The sequence below is a fragment of the Chelonoidis abingdonii genome, chromosome 19 (assembly GCF_003597395.2).
Source record: "Chelonoidis abingdonii isolate Lonesome George chromosome 19, CheloAbing_2.0, whole genome shotgun sequence".
Taxonomy (NCBI): domain Eukaryota; kingdom Metazoa; phylum Chordata; order Testudines; family Testudinidae; genus Chelonoidis; species Chelonoidis abingdonii.
Window position 1 is genome coordinate 43349705 of NC_133787.1, and position 27193 is coordinate 43376897.

General features: G+C 46.1%; 1 protein-coding gene across 3 annotated transcripts in view; it reads left to right on the forward strand.

The window, feature by feature from the left end:
• Positions 1 to 27193, forward strand: part of PHLPP2 (PH domain and leucine rich repeat protein phosphatase 2) — a 134835-nt gene that overhangs the window by 76082 nt on the left and 31560 nt on the right. For 2 of the 3 annotated variants that reach the window (XM_075073616.1, XM_075073618.1), the window contains exons 10-17: positions 1888 to 1983; positions 11104 to 11259; positions 12136 to 12336; positions 15331 to 15493; positions 17792 to 17922; positions 18971 to 19081; positions 19713 to 19907; positions 20307 to 20538. In XM_075073616.1, coding sequence (XP_074929717.1) covers positions 1888 to 1983; positions 11104 to 11259; positions 12136 to 12336; positions 15331 to 15493; positions 17792 to 17922; positions 18971 to 19081; positions 19713 to 19907; positions 20307 to 20538 — 1285 coding nt within the window. The remainder of the gene's footprint in view (positions 1 to 1887; positions 1984 to 11103; positions 11260 to 12135; positions 12337 to 15330; positions 15494 to 17791; positions 17923 to 18970; positions 19082 to 19712; positions 19908 to 20306; positions 20539 to 27193) is intronic. The other variant, XM_075073617.1, reaches the window with a different exon arrangement.

A 27193-nucleotide genomic window follows, 5' to 3' on the forward strand; every position in this document is an offset into this window, starting at 1 on the left:
GCTGGTATAGTTATTCCGACATAGCCTGGAAATATGGTGCTGGTGGGTCCAATTGGAGAATCTTATCCACTTAGAGAGGGACTGTGCTGTAGTCTCTCTTTGCATAGGCTCCTCATTTCTGACTCCAATGAGAACTACTGCTTGAGAGTCATCAGCTGCGGAATATGTATACAGGCTACCACTCAAAGAAGAAAAGAGGCTACTTACCTGTAAAGTAATTGAGGTTCTTTGAGATGTGTAGTCTATATAAAGGAACTGAATGTAGTTGGGTGAGTCCGCCCTTTATACTCTCACTAGAATGCACAAGGATATGAAGAGTACATACGCCACCCCAACCGACACTGCTAACTAGAAAGTTTTCTAATGCATGAGCACTGGGCATGCAGACACCAACTGTGGCATATGAAGACAGGCTACACACCTTTAAGAACATCAGTATTGTACATGTAACTAACCTCTTTGTACTTCATATTAAGTGTTTCCCTTCCCAGGGAAGGGGTAAATACTTTGTTTGAAAAGTGCTTTGAGTATGTCAGTTGCTATATGAGGTCTGGGTGTGGTTAGGGCTGAACGTTTATTTGTAAAATTTCAAGTAGTCAGATAACCCTGTGTTTCCCCCCTCAGCCAGATTGTCTCAGGAGAGGGGGAATTGGTTACTGAGAGGTCTAATCTAATTGTTGCCTCAATTTCTTAGGGTTTATGGCAAGTTTAGCTACATAGACTTTGCCCAGTTCTAATTGTTTCACATCTAGGGTGCAAAGTTGTCAAGTGACACCTCCCCTCAGCCCATGCTATCAAAACAACAGTCTCTCATTTTGTTGATTTATACTTTCCCTTAGTATAGAGTCAGCTGAGAAAAATAGAAAATGGATTTGGAAAGGCTAAATTGGTGAGATTGAGACCTATGGTTCATGGCTATAGCTCCTTATAGTCTGCCCAGATTTTCATGAACATAAAGTAGAACCTGATGCCAGTCTGAGTTTAGGATTGATTAGGCCTCTGGATAAGAGGAGTGAGAGCAAAAGATTCTTCTGAGGATGCTTCCTGAAACACAGAGGCTTTCCTGTGTTGGTGCTTTGAGAGAGAGTGCAAGTTGCAGTTCCTCGGCTGAATTCTCTTCTATGGGACAACTCTCTGTTCAGCCTCTTTCTCATATCTTGTGAGCAGAGGTAAAGCATAGTTGTTCTTTTGAAAGAGAAGAGAGCAGTGAAGAGAGTGAAGCATCTCCTTGTAACAGAACAGACTAGCATGAAAGGAAAATGAACATTTCCCAGACGAGAAGCCCCTTTAAACCAGCTTGGTGTGACTAGGTGACTGGCTGCTTTTCAGCTCTGGGTCACTAGTTCAACATTCAGTGAGTAGGAGTTGAAAGCTGTTATGAGTGGCTGTTTATTGGAGCACGACGTAAAAATCTGGGGAATGGAGATATCTTAGCCCAGGCCCCAGTGGGCAGGCTACCTTCTTGTTCAGTGCTAATTTGCCCCTTGTTGTCAGGTCTCAGCAGAGAGACCAAAGACTGAATGGGCCATGGAATCTGGCATCTCCTCTCACTCTAGCTCTGGCGTGAAGTGCATCAACATGCAAGCGTAGGGAGGCCTGCCCTGCTCCTGCCACAGCTGTGGATAAAACATCATGCCATGAATCAGCACTCTTTACCAGCCCTACACGCACTGGTTTTGTTTTAAATGAGTTTGAATGAGAACTGGTGTGTGAGACTGATTCTACATGGTTGTTTCTCTTTCTTTGGGTTTGTCTCTTGTGCTATTTTATATTTGGGAATCACTAGAATGTTCCAGCAAAATCTCCATGTGATGGGTTATGGGTTCAGTAGAATTCTGGTATCTTGTTGTCCCTCCTCCTCTTATGCTTTCCATTTCCTTTTCTCAGTAACCAGCTGCTGTGTATCCCTGACTGGGCCTGTGAAGCAAAGAAACTTGAGGTTTTGGATATGAGCTACAATCTCCTCACAGAGCTTCCATCAAGGTAATAGCAACCCCCCTTTTTGGCCAAAGGTGGGACTCCCTCCAGGATGTGTGTATTGGGGAAAAAGAGTGATATTACTCTTCTATACACCTCTCCTCACCCCAGCAATGTTTCACTTGCTTGTGATGCCAATATGTGGTGCCACGCTGTCTGGACTGTGCATATGTTCAAAACATTCATAGATTTTTAAGGTCAGAAGGGATTGTTATAACCATCTCATTTGACCTCCTGAATAACACAGGGCAGAGAATTTGATCCAGCGATTCCTGCATCTACCCCAACAATTTGTGTTTGAACTAGAGAGTATATTGTAGAAAGATAATCCAAGCTTGATTTAAAGGCTTCAAGTGCCGGAGAATCTACCACATCCTGTGAGTAGATTCCAACTGCTGATTATCCTCAACAATAAAATGTATGCCTTCTTTCCAGTTTGAACTTTGCTGATTTCAACTTCCAGCTGTTGGATCTTGTTGTACCTTTATCAGATAACTTAAAAAAGCCCTGTAATATCAGGAACTTCTCCCAGTGTAGGTTATTTTAGACTGTTGCCTCTTTTCTATAAATTACTCTTAATCTTTTTTTTCCCTCCAACCAATTAAGGGACCAAATGAATAGGCAGCAGTTCTGCAGAAAAGGACCTAGGGATTACCATGGACAAGAAGCTGGATATGAGTCAACAGTGTGCCCTTGTTGCCAAGAAGGCTAACGGCATTTGGGGCTGTATAAGTAGGGGCATTGCCCGCAGATGGAGGGACGTGATCATTCCCCTCTATTCGACATTGGTGAGGCCTCATCTGAAGTACCGTAACTCCTCACTTAAAGTCATCCCGGTTAACTTTGTTTCATTGTTACGTTGCTGATCAATTAGGGAACATGCTCGTTTAAAGTTGTGCAATGCTCCCTTCTAATGTCGTTTGGCAGCCATCTGCTTTGTCCATTGCTTGCAGGAAGAGCAGCCGTTGGAGCTAGCTGGTGGGTGGTTGGAACCAGGGTGGACCAGCAGTTGCCCAGCAGGCTACCAGTTGCCGGACAGTTCAGCTGTCCCTCCCCCCCACTGCCATGTGCTGCTCCTGCCCTTTGCCTTGGAGCTGCTCCCCAAGACACCTGCTTGCTGTGGGGGCTGGGGGGAGAAAGACGAGGGCTAATGTCAGGGTGTCCCCCTCCCCCCTACTCCTGCGCCCCGCTTACCCCATCTTCCATAGAGCAGGGGGGACACATGACAGAGGGAGCTTCCAGGCAGCTGCAACTGCAGTCTGGTCTCAGCTTGCTGATCTAATCAACAAGGCAGTATACTTCTGGCCGCGCTCTTCATACTTAAAGGGGAAATACTGTCATAAATAGATAGCTAAGGGTTAATGTTTCTTTCACCTGTAAAGGGTTAACAAAGAGAACCAAACACCTGACCAGAGGACCAATCAGGAAACCGGATTTTTCAAAGCTCAGGGGAGGGAATGTTTGGGTCTTTGTCTTTGTCTGGCTCTCAGCTATGAGAGGGGATCTTTTCCTATCTTAACTTTCTAATCTCAGTTTCAAGTTGTAAGTACAAGGCAGAAAAACAATAGGCTGTTATTGTTTTTTTTGTATTTACATGTGTGAGTTGCTGAATGTTTAAATTGTATCTCTTTGTGAATAAGGTGTTTTTCATATTTTCTTTTAAGTAGTAGCCCTGTTATTGTCAACTTAATGCCAGAGATCACTATGTTCCTGTGTTTTTTCTTTCTTTTTTTATAATTTTCTTTTAAAGATTGTTTGAGTTTTTCTCTGTGGAGCTAGCGAACGAAGGAGGGGAATTCTTGTGTTTTAGATCTTACGGAGGTAAAGCTCTGAGCACAGGGATTGGTGGAGGGAAGAGAGATGATATTTCTTGTTCCTTGTATTTGGGTTATCTCTTTGTGGACAAGGAGACATGCTTCTTGGTATTGTGATTAAAGGATTGCATCAGTACACTCTCAGGTTTCGCCAGAGAGTAAAGTCTGGGTGGAGAGAGAGGGAAGAGAAGTGGGTATTTCCTTGTGTAAGACTCAGGCTTCTGAGTCTTGGGTTCCCCAGGGAAGGGTTGGGGAGACCAGAGGAGCCAACCCTGGAATTTTTGCTGGTGGCAGCGAGATCAAATCTAGCTGTAATTAAGCTTAGAGGGGTCATGCTAGTTCTCAGTTATGACCTAGTTCTAGCGGAGTAGACAGCTACGACAAAATCACATCTCTCTCTCTCTTTCTCTCTCTCTCACACACACACACACACACACACACACAGTGTGTGTCTCAGTCTCTATCTGCCCTCCTTTCCTGCTGCCTTGTACAGTAGAATGTGAGAGTTAACCCTTGAGGGCTCAGCCAATTGCTAGTTCATGGTTTAGCAGTTAAGGCAGTGGTCCCCAAATGGTGCCGGTGGGCGCCATGGTGCCCGCTGGGGCATTTATGTGCGCCCGCCTAGTGCCCAGCAGGGGAAAGAAGCGGCAGCCCCACGCCTGCCGGGGACAGAGAACTCCAGGGCTGCAGGCGCCAGTGTTCTCTGTCCCTGGTAAGCGCAGGGCCTGCCTAGTGCCCAGCAGGGGAGAGAAGCCAGGGCCCTGCACCTCCTGGGGACAGATTACTCCAGGGCTGCGGGCGCCAGTGTTCTCTATCCTCGCGGCTTCTGCCCGGCTTCTCTCTTCTCTCTGAATTCATATATTATGTAATATAAAATATGATGTTTTTCATATTATTTAATGTAGAAATACAAAATAAGCGTTGAAAAATTGTTGGCGCCCGCCACACTCTTCTGAAAACATGAATGTGCTACTTGCTACAAAAAGGTTGGGGGACACTGAGTTAAGGCATTCCCTGGAAATATCTCACCATCTGACTCCTCCACCTCAACCAAGCTTCGCAATCATCATCACTGTGTGCCAGTATTAAATTGTTTGTTTAAAACTGTGTGTGTGTGTGTGTGAGAGAGAGAGAAATTTCCCTGGAACCTAACCCCATCATTTACATTAATTCTTATGGGGAAATTGGATTAGCTAACATTGTTTCACTTAAAGTCGCACTTTTCAGGAACATAACTACAACGTTAAGTGAGGAGTTACTGTACTGTTACCAGTTTTGGGCCCTACACTACAAGAAGGATGTGCAGAAATTGGAAAGAATCCAGCGGAGGACAACAAAAATGATTAGGGGGCTGGAGCACGTGACTTATGAGGAGAGGCTGAGGGAACTGGGATTGTTTAGTCTACAGAAGACAAAAATGAGGGGAGATTTGATAGCTGCTTTCAACTACTTGAAAGGAGGTTCCAAAGAGGATGGTGATGAAACACTGGAACAGGTTACCTAGGGAGGTGGTGGAATCTCCTTCCTTAGAGGTTTTTAAGGTCAGGCTTGTCAAAGCCCTGGCTATGATGATTTAATTGGGAATTGGTCTTGCTTTGAGCAGGGGGTTGAACTAGATGACCTCCTGAGGTCCCTTCCAACCCTAATATTCTATGATTCTATGAAGTATAGTCACACATGCTGTTCTTGGCCCCTCAGGCTTGCCACTATCTCATTGGGGTTCAAAATCAGTCACAAGCAAAATTAAGTGGGAGAAAATATTTAAACATAAAAACACAAATGATAATTGGGAATTATTTAAGAATGATTTGTTAGATGCCCAAGCCCCACATTCTTCAGTCACAAAAGAAGGCTACTTCAGTTAAAAAAACCCCAATAATAATACATCCTGGCAAAGAAGGGAGGTGAAAGAGGAAATTTTAAAAAATGGAAAAGCAGAGAAGCTGATAGCAATGAGTTCAAATCAGCAGTTAGGAAATACAGACATTTGATGAGGGAAGCTAAAGGTATCAGTGAAAAAAAAATCTTTGACCAGTAAGAAGGCATTCTTTAAATATGTCAGGAACAAATTAAATCCTACCAGTGACAGAGGTCTAATACTAGGCAGAATTGTAAAACTATCAGCTATGATGCAGAAAAAGCAGAGGTATTCAATAAATATAGGTGTTCTGTATTTGAAAAGAATCAGGATGATGTGTTCTCATATCTCAAAGTGATGATGAAATAGATTCTGTTTTATCAGTATCTGGGGAGGATGTTAACCACCAGCTGTTAAAGTTAAACATTTTTAAATCTGCAGGGCTAAATGTATTGAACCCATGAATATTAAAAGAATTGTCCTAGGAGTGCTCTGAACAGTTTGGCTTGACTTTTAACAAATCTGGGAACACCGAAGAAGCGAAAGCTAATGTTGTGTCATAATTTAAAAAGAGTAAACAAGATAACTCCGAAAATTTTTGATTGGCTGGTTAACCTGATGATGAACCTGGGCAAAATCATGAAAAGGCTGATATGAGATACAGTTAGTAAAGAATTAAATTGTGGTATCCTAATTAATGCCAGTCAACATGGTCTTATGAAAAATAGTTCTTGTCAAACAAACTTGATACCATTTTTTTATCAGACTATAAGTTTGACAGACAAAGGTAATTGTGTTGACGTAATATACTTATTGTAAGGCATTTGAATCATGACGTTCTGATTTTAAAAGAGACCCACTATACAAAATCATATTAAATGTATTAAAAACTGGTCAACAGATACAGAGAAAAAGTAATTATAAATGGGGAATCATCATCTAGTGGAGGTGTGTCTAGTTACATCCCTCGGATATCTATTCTCAGCCTAATGATGTTCAAAAAATGTTATCAGTGATCTGGAAGAAAATATAAAATCATTGGTGATAAAGTTTGCGGATGACATTAAAAGTGGTAGAGTGGTAAATAATGATAGGGACAGGTTAATTGTATGTGCCAGCCTGGATTGCTTGGTTTGAAGGGCTCATTTGAAGAATATATTTTAACACAGCCATTGGCATAGTCCTGCACTTCATAACGAGGGCTGTTGGTCACATTTATAAGATGGAGGACTGTATCTGGAAGAACAGAGATTCTGGAAAGAAATTACTGGGACATGATAACGAGTTGACTGTGAGCTTCTGGTGCAATCCAGTAACTACGAGTGAATTAAATCCTTGGCAGGAAACAGTGGGGGGACCATTACTGGATACCGTATCCAGTTCTGGAGTCCACACTTTAAAAAGTATATTGACAAATTGAAAAGGCTTCAGAAAAGAGTTACAAGAATAATTTGAGGTCTGGAAAATATGACACCTAGCCAGAGACTAAAGACTCAATCTATTTAGAGACACAGGGAGGGTGAGATAACAGAAGTTGGTCCAATCAAAGATATTACCTCACCCACCTTGTCTCTCTAATATTCTGGGACCAGCATACCTACAACACTACCTCAATCTATGTAGCTTATTGAAGATGAGGTTAAGAGGTGACTTGATCGCTATATATGTATTTCCCTACAGGGGCAAAATATTTTTGATAGTCAACAGCCCTTTAGTTTGGCAGAAAGAGTTATAACAAGATCCAGTGGCTGGAAACTGAGGCTAGGCAAATTCAGAATAGAAATAGTGTGCAAATTTTTAACAGAGAGAAATTAACAGAAAGAACTAACAAAGGGATATGGTGGATTTTCCATCATTTGAAGTCTTTAAATCAACATTGTATGTCTTTCTAAAAGATGCACCTTAGCTCAAACAGAAGTTACGGGGCTAGAATTTTGGGATGACAATCTATGGCCTGTACTATGCAGAAGGTCAGAGCAGTTGATCATAACAGTCTTTTCTGTCCTCTAAATGTGTGTATGTTTTTGGGCAGAGCTGCTTTAAGTTATAGGCATAGTGAATGCATGGCAAGGGCCAATGTGCCCAGAGCCATGTGATGATGATAGTATCTCAACTTTCATTTCAATTCCAATTATACTTAATTCAACCCAAGGTACTTAAGGAACTGGCTGAAGCATGCTCAGTACCATTAGCAGTCCCGAAGGATGAATGAGATCTCAAAAGCCTGGAGAAGGGCTAACATAGAACCTGTCTTTAAAAAAAGGAACAAAGATGTGACCTGGGGAATTATAGACCAGTCAGCCTAACTTTAATACCTAGAAACATACTGGAACAAATTATTAAACGATCAGTTTCTAAGTATCTGGAAGATAATGAGGTTATAAGAAATAGTCAGCATGGTTTTCTCAAGAACAAATCATGCCAAACCAACCATATTTCCTTCTGTGACACGATTACTTCTTAAGTGGATGGGAGGGGGAAGCATGAAGCAGTAGATGTGATATATCTTGATTTTTAGTAAGTCTTTTGACACAGTGCCACATGACAATCTTATAAGTTAACTAGATGAAATTACTATAAGGTTGGTGTACAACTGCTTGAAAAATTGTACTTGCAGAGTATTTATCAATGGTTCACTATTAAATTGGAAGAGTGTATCTAGTGGGGTCCTGCAGGAGTCTGTCCTGGGTCTGGTACTATTCAATATTTGCATTAATGACTTGGATGATGGACTGGAGATTATGCTTATAAAATTTGCAGATGACACCAAGCTGGGACAGGTTGCAAGCATGTGGGAGGGCAGGATTGGAATTCTGAACAGTCATGACAAATAGGAGAATTTGGTCTGAATTCAACAAGATGATATTCAGTGAAGACAAGTGCAAAGTACTTAGGAAGGGAAATCAAATGCACAACTACAAAGTGGGGGTAGTTCTTCTGGAAAGGATCTGGGATATATAGCGGCTCACAGATTGAATATGAGTCAATAATGTGATGCAGTTGCAAACGGCTAACATCATTTTGGGATGTGTGGTATGTAAGACACAGGAGGTAATTGTCCAGCTTTACTTGTCACTGGTAAGGCCTCAGCTGTAGTACTGTGTTCAGCCATGGGTACCACACTTTAGGAAAGAGGTGGACAAATTGGAGAGAATCCAGTGGAGAGCATCAGAAATGGTAAATGGTTTAGAAAACCTCACCTGTGGGGAAAGCTTACAAAAAACTGGGCAGGTTAATGTAAGAAAAGAAGACTTAGTGGGGACTTGACAATAGTCTTCAAATATTTTAAGGGCTGTTATAAAGAGGACTGTGATCAATTGTTCTCCATGTCCACTGGAGAAAGGACAAGAAGTAATGGCTTAATCTGCAGCATGGGAAATCTAGGTTAGAAATTAGGAAAAACTTCTAACTAAGATGGTAGTTAAGCTCTGGAACAGGCTTCCAAGGGAGGTTTTGGAATCCTCATTGTAAGTTTTTTTAAAAACAGGTTGGACAAACACATATCAGAGATGATCTGGGTTTACTTGTTTCTGACACAGCACAGGAGGCTGGACTTAATGACTTCTTGAGGTGCCTTCCATCCCTACGTTTCTATGATTCTATACTTCTGGTCCTCATAGTGGCAGTGAAATACTTGGGTCATATTTTCAAGGTTAACTGATGCAGTAACATGTGTCTCAGTATGCAGAGGGCTTGAAACAATAGTTCTGAGATGGAGAACTGTCCTGGCTGTAACTGATGCATAGAGAGGACCAGCAGCCTCTAGAGCAGAGGTGTGACCCGCGGGGCTGTCCTGCCTGGCCATTGAGCTCCCAGCCAGGGTGGCTAGCCCCCAGCCCTTCCCCCACTGTCACCCTCCTTCGCCACTGCATGCTCCTGCTGAGCAGTGTAGCAGCATGTCTGGCTCCAGCCGAGCGGCACGGCTGCCAGACATGCTGCCCTGAGTGGTATGGTAAGGGGGCCTGGGCCAGGGGGTTGGGTAAGGGTCGGGGGATCCCAGGGGACAGGGAGCAAGGGGCAGTTGGATGAGGAGGTCGGGGATGGGGGGGGTTGGATAGACGTGGGAGTCCTGGGGGGGTGGGTGGGGCTTTATAGGAGGGGTGTAATAGGGTCAGGGGATGGGGAACAGCGGGGTTGGATAGAGGGTGGGGTTCCAGGGGCGGTTAGGGGCGGGAGGGGTCCCAGGAGGGGACAGTTAGGGGACAAGGAGCGGGGGGGTTGGATGGGTCAGGGGTTCTGAGGGGGGCAGTCAGAGGTCAGGAAGTGGGAGGGGTCAGATGGGGGCGGGGTGAGGCTGTTTGGGGAGGCACAGCCTTCCCTACCTGGCCCTCCATACAATTTTGCAACTCTAGTGTGGCCCTTGGGCCAAAAAGTTTGCCCACTCCTGCTCTAGAGCCAGGGAATAAGTGCTAAAGCAGACCCGGCTCCTGAAACCCTGAGGGTACTGCAATCCTGTCACTGCTCGGGGAAGAGGGCCACCATCTGCAGTACAGGGGCAAGGGCCTCCAGGCTCTTCTGAGTAGATGAAAGCAGGAATAGGCCACTAATGACTGCTGCTGGCTCCTTCTAGAAGCTAGAGGAGAAGGTGCCCCACCCCAGAGCCGGTGTGCTGTATGAGGAGAATTGGATGTTACACCTTCATCCTTGGAGCAGGGAAAAAATGATGCTGGTAACTCCTCAGCACCATTCACTGGTGGTTCCCAAATACACTATCACCTGCAGTGGCTTTTAGAGCTCCACAGTGTGATGATCTCTTCCTTTCCTACATGTTATCATGAAATAGATGCCAGCGTCAGCGCTGTTAACTGAATTATCTCACTGAAATTAATGGGGCAGTTTACACCTGTTTGTTATTTTGGGCTGTCTGCAGACTCAGGTAGACATCACTGTAGTGGTTACACTCAGCTCAACTTTCTGAAATTATCTTTGCAGTCATTAGGGCTAGAGACTTGGGTTGCTTTTTAAAGAAAAGCTGAGGTTCTGGAGAATATGATGGCAGCCTCAAAACCACACTGGTTTGTTGATCCAGCGCAGTTTGAGCCCAGAATCCCTTAGTCAGCATTGAGAATAGTCCCTTCTCTCAGGAGGAGGAGGTCACTAAATTCTAGTCCATCCTTTGCTGTTCCATTCCTCCTTCATCCTATACTGTATGCTCAACAGTGTATCTGTATACACGTGCCTACAACACAAATCAGCGCTCTCCAGATACATGTACAGTAGCTTGGATAGAATTGCAGGGGCACTCAGATATATGTGTGTACACAAAAATAGGGCTTGCCCGATCACACATGCCTCTCACTCTTTGCATTGTTTAAAATTCACTGACCCAGGCAATGAAATGTTCTTAAGCCCTAATTTTGTTTAATAACAGGATTAAAGACCAGGATCTTTCTGCTGTGGGGCTCTGAAAGAAGGGTGAGCCAAACTAATTCAATAAGCTCTCTGTCCTCCTAGGACCCTGAGTAATTTGAGTCTTCGGAAGTTGATGGTGGGACACAACCATGTGCAGAGCCTTCCACCTCTGCTGGAACACATTCCTCTGGAGGTGCTGGACCTCCAGCATAACCTGATCACTAAACTCCCGGAGATGTTCTTCTTCAAGGCTCTGAAGTAAGTGGCAGCAGAACACATTTTATTAAGATAGAATCTTTTACCTAACTCTGGTGAAAGATCAGTTTCCTCTGGTTGTCTCTCCTTTGGAGCTGTAAAGGGTTATAGTGCTGCGTGCGTGACTGACCGTGCCAGGTTCTGGGGCTTAATTGCCTGTTGAGTAAGAGGTAATAGGACAGATTTGTGTTTTATGAGGCAGTAATCCAGGTGCCAAGGGGAGAAATCACCCAGCTGACTGCTGAGGGAATCAGGTTTCTGTATAATAGCAGGAAAGGTGAGTGTAGTCTAACTCACGCCCACCAAGGAAGTTGCCTGTAGTTATTGTTTCTCTACCATGATTCATATGCACATAGGAACACAAAATTCCTGCCCTGAGGAGTTTTCATTCTTTGACACCAGTATATAATTTTTTGAGGTACAAAGGAGAAAGCAGACAGGCACTTGGATACCACTGTGATAGGTGCAGTATAAGGTGTTAAGGGCAGAGAAGAGATATCACCGGAATGGAATAATCCTAAATAAAAGAAAACACAAGCTTTATACTCCCAAGTGACTGTGAGAGCCTCCTGCACTCAGCTTTTTTCTACCCATTCCCTGTGTTATCTCTCAACTTAGTTTGCAAACTCTTCAGGGCAGGGACTTCCTTTTTGTTGCAAAGCACTATGTGCATCTCCAGTGCTATATAGCTAGTCATTTTTAGAGTCATAGATTTTTAAGGCCAGAAGAGACCATTATAATCGTCTGGTATGACCTCTGTTATGATAAATGCAGCCCTAGCTATCTGTCCAGGTTCTCATATGGCTTCTGTCACTGTCGTATCTGGTGAAGTTGTTTGGATGGGATGGAACCTAATGTCTCTTAATCCGTTGTTGTTAGTCTCAGGTACCTGAATGTATCTGCCAACAGCCTGGAGTCCTTGCCATCTGTTTGCCCTGGGGAAGAGAGTCTCAGTGTGCTGCAACTACTTTACTTGACCAATAATAACCTCACAGATCTGTGCATCCCTGACCTGGTGGGACACCCAAACTTACGGGTCCTGCACCTGGCAATCAACCAACTGCAAACCTTCCCTGCAAGGTAAATGCACACAAAAGGTGGGGAAAGGTAATGCTCAGCTAACAGGGCTAGAATCAATCAACTCAGCTGGTTTAGAGTGAGTGGGTTTCCTTCTCTTATTGGGAACTGGTAGGAGATTATCAATGTCATGGTGAGATGCTGTGCCTCTGATATGTGACTCAAGATTCACTTCCTCCCAAGCATCCATCAGTATCCCTCAGGATAGTGCTGGCTGCTGTGGTTCCCATACTCCTAGTACATGCCGATCGTGGTGGAGGTGGGGGTGTATGGCTGGCTGAGCCTGGGGTGGCTGCATTGCTAACAACAGTGGGCAGTGTACTTTACAGTGGCTGTATCATAGCTTCCTACTCAGATTTGAACCTTAGCGTTCATAACCTGAGAAGCTAGCATGAACCCCTATAAGCTTAATTACCAGCTTAGATTTGATATCGCTGCCACCAGCCAAGAATTTCCAGTGTTTTGGCTCACTCTGGTCTCCCCAAAACCTTCCCTCGGGGACCCCAAGACTCAGAGGTCCTGAGTCTCACAACAAAGGGAATTAACCCACTTCCCGTCCCCCTCTTTACCTCCCTCCCAGAACTTCCCACCCTGGGTACACCGGGAGATATCCCTGCTTCAATTCCTTGAAACACAAAACAGAGAGGACAATTTACCTTCCCCCCTCCTTCTTTTCCCTCCCACCAATTCCCTGGTGAGTTGCTGGCTCAATCCCCTTGAGTCCCCACTAGGATGAAAATCCAACAGGTCTTAAAAAGAGAGTTTTATATAAAAAGAAAGGAAAAGACATAAAAATGTTCTCTGTATCAAGGTTGACAATATACAGGGTCAATTGCTTAAAAGAAAAATGAATAAACAGCCTTATTCAAAAAGATATACAATTTAAAACATTCGAGCAAACTACACACATGTAAATACAAAAACAATATAAAAACCTATTGTCTTCTACCTTTTGTACTTACACTTGGAAACAGAAGATTAGAAAAGCCTGGAGATAGAAATCACTCTCATAGCCGAGAGAGCACAGAACAGAGACACAGACAAAAGACACACACCCAAAAATTCCCTCCCTGAGCTTTGAAAAATCCGGTTTCCTGATTGGTCCTCTGGTCAGGTGTGTGGTTCCCTTTGTTAACCCTTTACAGGTAAAAGAAACATTAACTCTTAGCTATCTGTTTATGACAGGCTGTTGATGTGAAGGCTGTTGAATCATACTGTTCATACAGTCATAGATTTTCAGGCCAGAAGGCCGTTCTGATCATTTAGTCTGACATCCTACATACCTCAGGCCATATAATTTTATCAATTGATTCCTAGATTAAGTTCATAATTTGCGGTTGAGCTAGAGAATTCTCTCTTAGAAAGGTACCCACTTTTGATTTAAAGACTTCAGGTGACTGAGAATCCACCACATCCTTTGGTAAGTTGTTTTGATGGTTAATGACCCTCACTTAAAAAAAATAAAATAAAAAGTGCCTTATATCAAGTCTGAGTCTGTTTAGAGTCAACTTCCAGCCACTAGATCTCGTAATGTGTTTGTCTGTTAAAAAGCCATATAGCATCAGAAATCTTACCCCCTGTAAGTACTTCTAGACAGTGATCAAGTCACTTCTTAACCTCCTGTTCAATAAACTAAATAGATTGACCTCAGATCATTTGGTTGGCTCTTCTCTGAACCCGTTCCAGTTTTTGAATATCCTTTTTGAAGTGTGAACATCAGAACTGGACACACTATCCCAATAATGGTCTCACTAGTGCTGTAAGCACAGGGGATACTACCTCCCTACTTCTTCTTGGTATTCGCTGCCTATACAGCCAAGGATCAAGTTTCCCCTCTTACCCACAGCATTGGAATTGGCATCTCCTGTTCAGGTGGTTATCTACCATGACCCTTAAATCCTTTTCAGAGTTACTACTTTCCAGAAAAGAGTCCCCCATCCTGTAAGTGTGACTTGTGTTCTTTGTTGGTGTATGACCTTGCATTTGTTGTATTTGAACAACATGCACTTCAATAAGCTCAGTGTACCAAGTAATCCAGGTCGATCTCCAGAACTGACTCGTCCTTGTTACTCTTTACTACTCCACCAATTTTGTGTCATCTGCAAACACTATTATAAGTGAGTCTTTATTTTCTTCATTGGTAACGGTATTGAATAGCATTGGGCCATCAACAGACCCTGCAGGACCCAACTAGAAAAGCCCCTATTGGATGATGATTCCCCATTTAGATTTATTTTTGGTGATTTATCAGTTAGCCAGTTTTTAATGCATTTAATCTGTTAATGTATGTGTTGTATACAATGTCTTACAGAAGTCTAAGTGTGTTATGGCAACACATTTATCTATGTTATCCAAACTTGTAATCTCATAAAAAAACTGTATCTAGATTGTTTGACAAGACCTATGTTCATAGAACCATGTCGACTGGCATTAATTATGCTACTATCATTTAATTCCTTATTGATTGTATCCTATATTGGCCTTTCCATGATTTTGCCTAGGGTCAGTGTCAAGCTAATTAAGCTATTGTTTCATGCCATTTATCCTTATTAAATAAAACATTAGCTTGTTTCCAGTCATCTGGGACTTCCCCAGCATTCCAAGATTTGTTAAATATCTACACTAGTGACCCACAGCGCTTCTCAGTCAAGTCCCTGGAAACTCATGGGTGCAAGTTCACTGGTCCTGCCGAGTTGCCTGTGATGATTTTCTCTTCTGCTTTCATGCATGTAGGAGCTAGGAGCAAAGGAATCAGACTATTGGGCAAATCCTGGCCTGACAGTCCTTGTTCTCACTGCCATGTCTCCTTGGACTTGCTGGCTATCTCCTATCCATAAATCAGAAGCACAGCTAGTAAGCAGCTGAACCTTTCTTTCTGCTGCTTCTCTAGTTTCTCCTGCCTAGGGAGCAGATTAACCCTTTGGGTCCTGTGCCTATGAATTCTGATGGTGGCAGGTTCTGGCTCATGAGATGTGCTACTTTGGATTTCCCCTTCAGCAAACTGAGCAAACTGGAACAACTGGAAGAGCTGAACCTGAGTGGCAACAAGCTGAAGACGATTCCTACAACGATCGCAAACTGCAAGCAACTGCACACACTTATTGCGCACTCAAATGAGATTAGTATCTTCCCAGAGATCCTGCACCTACCTCGTATTCAGGTACCCCTGAAGGGTGAAAGGTTTCAGGAAATATTTGGAGTGGAGGGATAACAGTGGAATTGCTGGGAGAGGAACTGCAGGCTCCAGCATTAGAGATGCAGGTCCCATAGAGGGTATAATATGTGCATCCTATATCTGTTCTATTCCTTCTTGTTTGTCTCCTCTCTAAATTAAAGTCACAGACTTTTCATTCCCTCCTTCATATTCATTGTCCATCTCTGAACCCCTCCATTTCTGTCATTTATGAGACACGAGGAGCAGAACTGACCAAGTCCAGCTGAGAGTGTCCTGCGCATATCTGTATGGGGCCCAATCACTACATTTCCCACCACCTCTGACCACCATCCCCATGGGGCTCTGTTACTACATTCTCCACCCCATTTAGGATCTCCCTTCCAACTCCTAAGAGCTATGTCTTTATATAAGAACAGCCATACTGGATCAGATCACAGGTCCATCAAGCCTAGTATCCTGTCCTCTGACAGTGGCCAAATGCAGATGCCCCAAAGGAAACGAACAGACAGGTTATCATCAAGTGATCCATGCCCTGTCACCCAATCCCAGCTTCTGGTATACAGAGGCTAGGGACACCATCCCTGCCCATCCTGGCTAACAGCCATTGATGGACCTATCTTCCATGAATCTATCTAGCTCCCTTTTGAACCTCCTTATAGTATTGGCCTTCACAACACCTTCTAGCAAGGAGTTCCAGAGGTTGACAGTGCATTGCATGAAAAAATACTTCCTTGTGTTTGTTTTAAGCCTGCTACCTATTAATTTTATTGGTGGCCTCTTGTTCTTGTATTATGAGAAGGAGTAAATAACACTTCCTTATTTACTTTCTCCACATCAGTCATGATTTTATAGACCTCTATCATATCCCCCCTTAGTTGCCTCTTTTCCAAGCTGAAAAGTCCCAGTCTTATCAATCTCTCCTCCTATGGCAGCTATTCTATACCCCTAATCATTTTTGTTGCCCTTTTCTGAACTTTTTCCAATTCCAATATATCTTTTTTGAGATGGGACGACCACATCTGCACACAGTATTCAAGATACAGATGTACAGTGAATTTATATAGAGGCAATATGATATTTTCTGTCTTATTATCTATCCCTTTCTTGATGATTCCCAACATTCTGTTCACTTTTTTGACTGCCACTGCATATTGAGTGGATGATTTCAGAGAACTATCCACAGTGATGCCAAGATTTGTTTCTTGGGTGGTAACAGCTAATTTAGTTTAGTATAGTTGGGATTATGTTTTCCAATGTGCATTACTTTGCATTTATCAAAATTAAACTTCATCTGCCATTTTGTTGCCCAATCACCCAGTTTTGTCAGATCCTTTTGTAGCTCTTCGCAGTCTGCCTGGGACTTAACTATCTGGAGTAGTTTTGTATCATCTGCAAATTTTGCCACCTCTCTGTTTACCCGTTTTTCTAGATCGTTTATGAATATTTTAAATAGGACTAGGCCCAGTACAGATCCTGGGGTACCACTATTTACCTCTCTCCATTCTGAAAACTGACCGTTTATACCTATCCTTCATTTTTTATCTTTTAACCAGTTACCAATCCATGAGAGAACCTTCCCTCTTATTCCATGACTGCTTATTTTGCTTAAGAGTCTTTGGTGTGGGACCTTGTCAAAGGCTTTCTGAAAATCTAAATACACTATATCCACTGGACTTCCTTTGTCCACATGCTTGTTGACTCCCTCGAAGAATTCTAGTAGATTGGTGAGGCATGATTTCCCTTTACTAAAACCAGGTTGACTATTTCCCAACAAATTATGTTCATCTACGTGTCTGACAATTTTGTTCTTTACGATAGTTTCAACCAATTTGGCCGGTACCGATGTGAGGCTTACTGGCCTGTATATTTCCAACTCCATCCCATTGCTGATCTGCATTTGGTGGTGGGTTTCATCACTACATTCCCCACCCCACTGCCAATTAGATCCCAGAAATGTGTCATGAAAATGCAACTGACAGGCCTGACATACCAGTGGAAAAGAGACTTAGAAGCTGCTAAGGCAAATAACTAGTGATCTGTGACCCAGAACTGAGAGAGACTGTCTCCCTGAAGATATTACACTCCCCTCATAATATGGAATTGAAGATATAGCAGAAGGGCCTCTGGGGGTTGGAGAGAGATCCAAAATGGGGTGGGGAATGTAGCGATGGGGCGCTGGAAGATGGGGGTGAAAAGAGGTATGGAGGGGAAATGTAGTGATGGAGCCCTTAGGGAGGTTGCAGGAAAGGATCTCCTCTCTGTTATGTTTTCTCTGTTCTGCAGTTTGTAGATTTGAGCTGCAATGAACTAACAGAAATCGTGATCCCTGAGATGCTGCCAGCTACCTTGCAGGAGCTGGACCTAACTGGAAACACGAACCTGGTGCTAGAACACAAGACCCTGGACATCTTCAGGTGAGTTGTGGGGCTGCCAGGCCAATGAAGCAAGAAGGTCTCTGGGAAGGGCTTATCAAGCTGGGCATAAGCACACAAGAAGCATTTTAATACAGACAAATGTAAAGTTGTATGTCTAGGAACACAGAATTCAGGCCATCCATGCAAGAGGGGGAACTCTATCCTGGGAAGCCATGACTCTGAAAAAGGCTTGAAGGATCATGGAGGTTAAGCAGCTGAACGTGAGCTCCCAATGCTATTCTGTGGCCAAAAAGGGCTAATGTGATCCTTGGTTCTATAAACAAGAACCTCAAGTAGGAGTAGGGAGGTTGTTTTACCTCTGTGTTTTGCACTGATGCGACTTGTTCAGCAATAGTGTCCAGTTCTAGTGTCCACAACTGAAGAAGGATGTTGATAAGTTGGAGAGGGTTCAGAGAAGAGCCACAAGATGATTAAAGGATTAGATAACATACCTTTTAGAGAGAGACTCAAGGAGCTCAATCTATTTAGCTTAACAAAGAGAAGGTTACGGGTGATTTGATCAGTCTCTAAGTACCTACACAAGGAACACAGATTTGATAATGAGCTCTTCAGTCTAGTAGACAAATATATAACAAGATCCAATGGTTGAAAGTTGAGGCTAGACAAATTCAGACTGCAAATAAGGTGTACATTTTTATCTGTGAAGCATGTACCAGAGGTGGAAGTAATGTGTTGACTGGGTCACTGAGCACAGCAAAAGTCGTTGACATCCCCTTCCCACAATCATTCATCCATAACTGGCTAATGCTGTCTGTTTTGTAGCAGTCAAAATGCAGATGCTGGCTCTACACCAGCATAGAACTGTCAGGCAAAGAATCTCTTGGCACCTTGTAGATACATAACAGCCCATGGAAGGCTTCATCCTTAATCTCTTTTCCTGGTCTCAGCTTCTTTCAAGGGGCTGCTTTCTAGGAACTCTAGATTGGTAGGGCGAACTGGCCTTTAACACTAACGCTTATATTGAGATGCCCCAGGCTGTTATGCAGTCTGTGGGAGCAGAATGACCTTTGTGGTTCTGTCTCTGCAGTCACATTTCCACCTTGAAGATTGATGCCAAGCCCTCCCTCACGGCAGACTCAGCACTCTCCTCTACGCTTTGGAATCATGGGTTAGCCGAGATGGCTGGCCAGAGGAATAAGTGAGTATTATTGCCTGATGTGGGGCTCACACTTGGATCCTGAGACACCCACTCTGTTCTGAGGCACGGGCAGCATACATTGCTGAATGACCACCAGTCAAACCCTGCTGTCCCCAGGAGCTAGCCAGCCTTCTGTGGCTTCCTGGATCATTTGCCTTCTCCTGGCAACTGGGGCCTCCCTTCCCCACTCCCTTCCTTGACTAAAGACCACATGATCTGGGACACTGAAGGTCTCTGCCCTCCATCCCTGGGTAGAGCAGCCTTTGCTCTCCATGTGTGTGCAGAAACCACTAGGTAGAACTGCCGCTGCACTCCCCATGCAGGCTCTGCATGTTCCCCCCGTGCTGGCGAGGAAAGATGGGCCCATTGGTCCGGGCACTAGCCTTGGACTTGAAAAACCTGAATTTATGTCCCAGTTCCATTGCACACTTTGTATGTGACCTCGGGTAGGTCACTTAGCCTCTCTTTGCCTCAGTTCCCAATATGTACAGTGAGATAATAGCACTCCCCTACTTCACAGGGGTGTGTGAGGAGATATATTTTGGAGATTGTGAGTCACTCGGATACTATGGTCATGAGGCCATATAAATACCTCAGATAGATTCAAGTTGCTTTTTCCCTCCCCCTATAGGCTCTGTGTGTCGGCCCTGGCTCTGGGGAGCTTTGCCGACAGTGTGGAAGCTATGTACGGCATGTTCGACGGTGACAAGAATGAGGAGCTGCCTCGTCTCCTGCAATGCACTATGGCAGATGTGCTACTGGAGGAGGTGCAGCAGTCGAACATAGACTCTGTTTTCATGTCTAACACTTTCCTGGTCTCCCACAGGTAGGCCAGCAGGTGCTGGGAGCACCTGTTAAAACTGGTCAGACTGATGCATGGAGATGTGAGAAAGGCACAGGAGAGATCCTGTCCCAGTTCAGGGTAGGGAGGCTGCATCTGTGAGCAAGGATTTGTTGGTTCCTGCAGTTTGATAAATGGGTGAGAAATGTGAGGAGGAGGCTCAAGTGGGTGGCTGATTTGTTGAGGGAGAGGGTGCCGTCTCGCATCGATGGGAGAGAGGGAATCTCACTTGATGCAGGATCGAGTGTGGATGGTCTCTGCAGGGTGTTCAGCTGCATCCCTGGGGTCATGGGTATATACATCGCTCTGATACCTAGGACCTGTTTGTTAAGTACCTGTCATTAGAAGCTGTGTTCTTTTCATATTGTCTCTTCCTTCCAATAGGAAGCTGGGGATGGCTGGCCAGAAGCTGGGCTCCTCTGCTGTTCTCTGCTATATTCGACATGATGCTACTGACCTGACTGGCAGCTTCACTCTGACATTGGCCAATGTGGGCACATGCCAAGCTATTCTGTGCCGCAGTGGAAAACCCTTGCTTCTTTCCAAAGTCTTCAGCCTGGAACAATATCCTGAGGAGGCCAGGAGAGTCAAGGAGCAAAAAGCCATCATAACAGAGGTCTCTTCTGCCTTTCTGCAGCTCAGCATTCATCCTGCAATATGGGTTTAATAACAGCACCGGGCTCTAACCTGCTGCAGGCGGCATCACAGTAGAGAGTCTACAGAGATAAATATTTGCATCTCTTTTGTCTCTGCTGCTTCCCAGCTCTGCTCCTGCTGCTGCTGGGACATTCAGCATTGAGCACTCTTGAAATGCCATGCTGAACAGATAGCTGGGCATATCTGGGAGGGTGAGGGATAGGTATGAGAAGCCAGCATATCTAAAACCCCACATGCCAGAACAAACTGCCCTGTGGTGTCTCCCTGAGGCTCAGGGTGAAGACCCTGACCTAAGCAAAAGGTCATTCACTTAGTGAAACAAATGAGCTGCCTCACCTCTTCACTCCCTCTAGCATGGGACCACATGGATGGGGATAGATTTTAAAATGGTCACAATTTTCTGGGCTAAAAGTTAGGGTGATTTGGATCTTGTGCAGCAGGGCTCTGACTGACTATATTATGTGTGTGCGGGGAGAGGGGTCACATCTTATTCTGAAACATCTATTCTTCTTTGAGTAATGGTCCTTATGTGGATTCCAATTGCGGGTGCGTATACATGCCATGTGCTGGAGCTGGAATTGTTCATAGTAGTGTCTGTGAACCCGAATGTGTGTCAACCGCGTGGTGCGTCTGAGGCTTTAAGAAGCTGTGCGGGTCGATGCCGCTCCAGTACCCTCTTACCACCGCGTGGCCAGAGTCAGAACCCCCATTCCTTGGTGACTGTAAGCTTGTTTCGAGTTCTCTAGTTCTTGCTGTATATAGTTATTCATAGAGTAGTTGTCCATCCTTGTTTTTCCTGTCTCTTAGTTGTTAGTAGTCAGTTGTTTGTTAGGAATAAAAATCCAATCCTTTTCCCTTGGTGGGACTCTCTTCCTGGCCAGGGGACTTTGCCCAGATAAGCAGGGTTTGAGTATGGTGCTTTCTGCCCTCGCTCATTCTCAGTGACCAAAGAACATCAACGGTGCCTCTACTGTCTCAGCAAAGTTCACATCGCTACACACTGCTCTGTCTGCTGCTCCTTCCCACCCTAAACTCAGGAAGCTTGTGAGCTTTGCCTGTAAGTTCCTTATGGTGGAGGCTACGTGCCCTCGTGCACCACAGAAACCAGCACCAGCAGATCTGTTGGACAGCGGCTCTGCACCAGCAGCCAGCCCTCCTTCCGATCTGTCCTGCCCAGCACCAGTGACACTGCCACATCCAACTATGCACTATGTGCATAAAGAGCACACACATGGGCACAAGCGTAGCATTTCCTCCCCAGGCCGTGGCAGGTCGGCTGAGAAGTCACACAACAAAGATGAGGCTCCCGCTGTGAAGAAGTCTCATTCTGAGCATAAATCCCAACACCGTGCTCCAGCGAGGATGACCTTGGCCCCGGTACCAAGCCTGCAGTCTTCGCCTCCACCGCCATCCAGTCTGCTGGGACCATCCAGTATCTCCTGCCTGGTCCCATGCACCCCAGGGTGCCTGTCTCCCTTAACTGAGCTGCTGCTGCCATTTGCTGGCTCTCTGCCACAGCCCGCACTGCCGACCACACACGGTCCTCCATTCCTACTTGAGGATCCTTTCCTATTGATGGACCCACCCCCTCCATTGCTTCCGGCTGCTCTGATGGTCCCATCAGTTCCAACGGCTCTGCCTCTGACGGATCCTTCTTCGGAATCGGACTGATCCTCCAAGGCAGATCCTGCCTTCTCACCAGCCTATTCGTACAGCCCAGATCCCAACAGGCAGCCCTACCCACCAACTTATATACGCTTTGCCGATCTGCAGTTCACCTACCCGAGGGGACCCCCCGTTCCAAGCAACCCTTAGGCTTGGCCCTCTTGAGCAGCTTGGGACTCATAGTGGCATTGTATACACCGTCACCACTATCCATCTGCTGCCACCACCTATGAAGCCCCTTTGGATACCCCCATTCCGCCGGATCCACTTGCACCACTGGCTGGACTAGTTGGCTCCGCCAGTCTCCACTAGCGTCATCTCCTCTCCTGATGACACGCTCATCCCTCCCTCTCTCTTGCTTCCAGATGATCATGCCCAGTATCAAGCCCTCCTTCATCGTATGGCCACTGCCCTCAAACTTCCTGTGGAGAACGTCCAGGATCCTCAAGACCAGTTCGTGGATATTCTGCATCCTCCAAGCCCCACTCATACTGCCCTAATGCCATCCTTCAACCTGCCCAAGCAGTCTGGCACACACCAGCTTCCTGTGCATCTACTCCAAAGCAAGCTGAACGCTGCTATTTCTTGCCAGCCAAGGGTATGGACTTCCTTTTCCAGCACCCTCCTCCAAGTTCTCTGGTATTCCAGGAAGCTACGGAGCGTGCCCACCACACACCCCCTACCAGGCAGCCAAAAAGCTCGGCCTTATCAAGTGTAAGGTTTACTTCTCTGTGGGCCTCCAATTTTGTATAGCTAAGCCGTCCTGGCCAAATATGACTCACGCTCCTTTGCCAAACTGGCACAATTCAGGGACTTTCTTCCTCCAGACAAGCAGGGGGGACTTTCAATCACCCATAGACGAGGGCATGTTTGTTACCAAAGTCACGCTTCAGTCTGCAGTGAACACTGCAGATACTACCTCCCGATCGCTGACGTCTGCAGTGATGCTCCACCGCAACTCACGGCTGCAAGTCAGCGGCTTCCCGAAGGAGGTCCAGACAACCCTTGAAAAGACTTCCCCTTTGGTAACAACAAACTTTTCAGTGACAGGAGGGACAAGTCCCTTCACTCCCTGAAAGACTCCCTAGCCACCCTCCGATCCCTGGGCCTCGATACCCTGGTCCCCACTTGTCGACAAAACTGGTCCTCCTCCTGCTCCTGCCCCTGACAAACTTACCAGCCTTATCCACAGCGCCAGCCTGAACTACCCCATCACCGCCCATGCTCTCAACGCCTGCAACAATCTTCTGCCCCTACCTGGGCTGCCTCCATGTTCACCCACTGTACCCTCAGACACAACTTTTGACTCCTTTGGAGAGAACCATGAACCTTTCTTCATTCTGCTGGTTACACCCCACATCATCTTCGGCGACCACCTTGCCGTCTTCGCCCACAGCCGGGGTAAGATTACCACTGACCAGTGGGTGCCCGATGTCATTCGCCATGGCTACCTAATAGAGTTCTTTCTTTCCCTCCTCGCCACCCTCCCCAAGGTCGCACTTTGGACCCCTCCCAATACCACTCCTCCAACAGGAAGTGGATGCCCTCCTCTGCAAGAGTGCCGTAGAGCCAGTACCACAATGCCATCGTTGCCATGGCTTTTACTCCGCCTATTTCCTCATACTGAAGAAAGGGAGTGGTATCTGCTGTAACAGGGTCAAACCAGACGACTACAGGAGAGTGGTCCTATTGGGTTCCAGGAAGTGGATGGGTGGAAGCCTGCCCACTGCTAAAGGACCTCCCCCCAGGCCAAGGGGAAGATCCACAGGACTTGGAAGCCAGATGATTCCGGGGAACAACTAATGAAATAACAGGGACAGGAGTGAGGTCAAAGGGTCAGACGAAGGGAACCTGATGGGGACACCGAACAGAGAATCTCAGACAGTGCCAACTGCTCCTCGAAGATGTCAAGAGAGCCAGCAGACGCCACCCAGAGGAACTCTGCCCGGATCCGTGAGCAGACGGATGATCAGAAATAGGCCCCACAGTCACAGGAGACCCCATCAGCCAACCTCCTCTGCCTGGTTTTGTAGATGGCCATTTTAGCCAGGGCCAGAAGGAGGTTGACCAGGAGGTCCCTGGACTTTGTGGGACCACGGATAGGGAGTGCGTAGATAAGAAGGTGAGGGGAAAAGTGCAACCAAAAACATTAAAGGATGTCTAAGAGGAGCTGGAATAGGGGCTGCAACCTGGCGCACTCCAGGTGAACGTGCACCAGGGTCTCCCTCATGCTACAGAAGGGGCAGGAGTCCGGGGTGGGGGTGAACCACGCCAAGTACACGCCTGTGCTCATGGCTCTGTGAAGAAGCTGCCAACTGATAGGTTAATTAGGACAGTTGGGGCCAATTAAGGGCCTGCTAGAACCTGTTAAGAGCCTCCCCTCCAGCCAGATAGGGGTGCGCGATAGGAGCTATGGGAGGAAGGAGAGCTGCTGGAGAGCTGGGCAGTGCAGATGCTGACAAGCACCAGGAAAGAAACTTTGCAGGTACAGAGGGGAAGGGTGGGAGAATCCCTGCCCAATGGGGTGGACAGCCCTTCTGGGGCCCCGAGGTATTAGGGAAGAGACTCCACCAGAGGGGAAAGACTGAATCTGATGTCTGGTCTGTTGCCACCACGCCCTCAGGGGCTACCAGAAACTGAGTCTCCCCTTCTCCTCCCCACATCAAGGAGTCAAGGGGGGAACCCTGCTCTGGCAAGGTGTGGACAGCAAGCCCAGGGGCATGGGGAAAATTATGTGGGAAAGAGGAATACCCCAGCCCGCTGCTAAACGGAAGCGCAGGACCCACCGAGGTGGAGAAGAAGCTCTGTCACGCAGCTCCAACCTGGAGCTCTGCTTACTCAACAGATTTATCCACAATTTCCACTTCCGGATGGACACACAAGAACGGCCATACTGGGTCAAACCAAACGTCCATGTAGTCTAATATCCTGTCTTCCGACAGTGGCCAACGCCATGTGTCCCAGAAGGAATGAACAGAACACATAATCATCAAATGATCCATTCCCTGTCTCACATTCCCAGCTTCTGGCAAAGAGACGCTAGGGACACCATCCCTGCCTATCCTGGCTAATAGCCATTGATGGACCCCTCCTCCATGAATTTATCTAGTTCTTCCCCTGATACTTCTGTGTCTTCCCAAGGGAGGCTGGTTCGCAGCTTTTGATATGAAGGATACCTATTTTCATATCAACAGTCATCCTTCCCACTGTAAATTTCTCTGCTTCATGGTAGGCAATTCACACTACCAGTTCAGAGCCCTTCCCATAGCAACTGCCCCCCAAGTCTTTACCAAGGTCTTCGCCATCGTAGTGGCATATATGTGCCGCCTGGGACATTCCCTGTCTCCCCATCTTGACGACTGGCTTCTCATTGCACTCTGCTGCACTCGTCTCCTTGCCACTATCCAAACTGGACGAGCTCGGCATCTGCATCAACAAAGACAAATCAATATTTACACTCACTCACAACCTCATCTTCATAGGGGCGTGTCTCAACTCTATCGCAGCCCATGCCTTTGTATAGTCAGACCATTTTGCTGCCCACACTACTCTCATTGCACACATTTGCCATTGACCTCACACATGTGTCCGACAGGGCCTCTCGCTCCTTGGCCACATGGCGACCTGCACCGCGGTGACACCCTTCGCATGCCTTCACATGTGCTGTCTCCAACACTGGCTCTGCTTGACTTACAACACACAGAGGGACCCTCTCTCCAAGCTGGTCCTCTTCTCCCACTTCCATCCTGGCCTCCCTCACTTGGTGGTGTGCCCGTCCTGATGGGCATCCCTTTCACACCTCTGGTGCCATGCACCACCATGACCACAGTTGTCTCCCTGGTAGGATGGGAAGCACATATGGAGGGCCACATGGCCCAGGGCCTCTAGTTACCCAAGGTAGCCAGAATGCACATCAGTGTTCTTGAACTCCGAGCCATCTGCCTAGCTTGCCATGCACTTCTACTATTCCTCCACTCTTGCCATGTCCAACTGCTCTCTGACAACATGGCGACGGTCCTATATATCAACAAACAGGGCAGGGCCTGCTACTCTTTCCTCTGTGTGGAGGCCATTCTCCTTTGGAATTGTTGCCTCAGATACAGCATCACTCTCCATGCTGTGCACCTTCCCGGCATGAGCAACTCCTTCATGGATAGCCTCAGTTGTTCCTTCTCCTCCTAGTTCTGTAGTTTCATATTTGAGTTCCGTCAGATCTCCTGGGTAAATACCATCTGGTCCTGGTGACTTAGTACTGTTTAATATATCAGTTTGTTCCAAAATCTCCTCAACATGGGGTAGTTCATCAGATTTGTCACCTAAAAAGAATGGCTCAGGTATGAACCCACTGATGCAGCTGTAGTCACCTCTTGGACCAGATCCTGTGTGCCACTTAGGACTAAATCAAAAATTGCCTCTTCCTTGTGGGTTCCAGGGCTAGCTGGGTCCCACGTCCCACTGCCCTCCTGCTGCAGCTGGGCAGGTGCATGAGGTCCCCCCACCAGGTTGGGGGCTGGGAGCTATGAGGGCGGGGCTGGCTGGGAGCCCCAGCCCCAGGGCAGAAAATGTCACGGAGGTCAGTGGAAGTCACAGATTCCGTGACTTCCATGACATAATTATAGCCTTACCTGTTATATCAATATTCCCATTTAATAACAGGCATTCAAGTTCACCCATCTTAGTATTTAGGCTTCTTGCATTTGTGTACAACCACTTATAAAATGTGTCAGTACTTAGTTGTCTACCTTCATGTGATGTAATTGAATGTGAATCGTTTACTTTTGACTGTTTCTTTTCTGTTCCTACCTGTTCTTTATCATAGAATCTGTGGCAAATTGCCGGTACTGTTCTGCTGGGTCTCGCGCTTTCTCTTCTCTGGGGTAGGTTCAGGGCGCTATTGCTTGCCTCTGAACCAGTTCTGAATCACTCCCCTAGTGTCCTTGGAGGAGGGG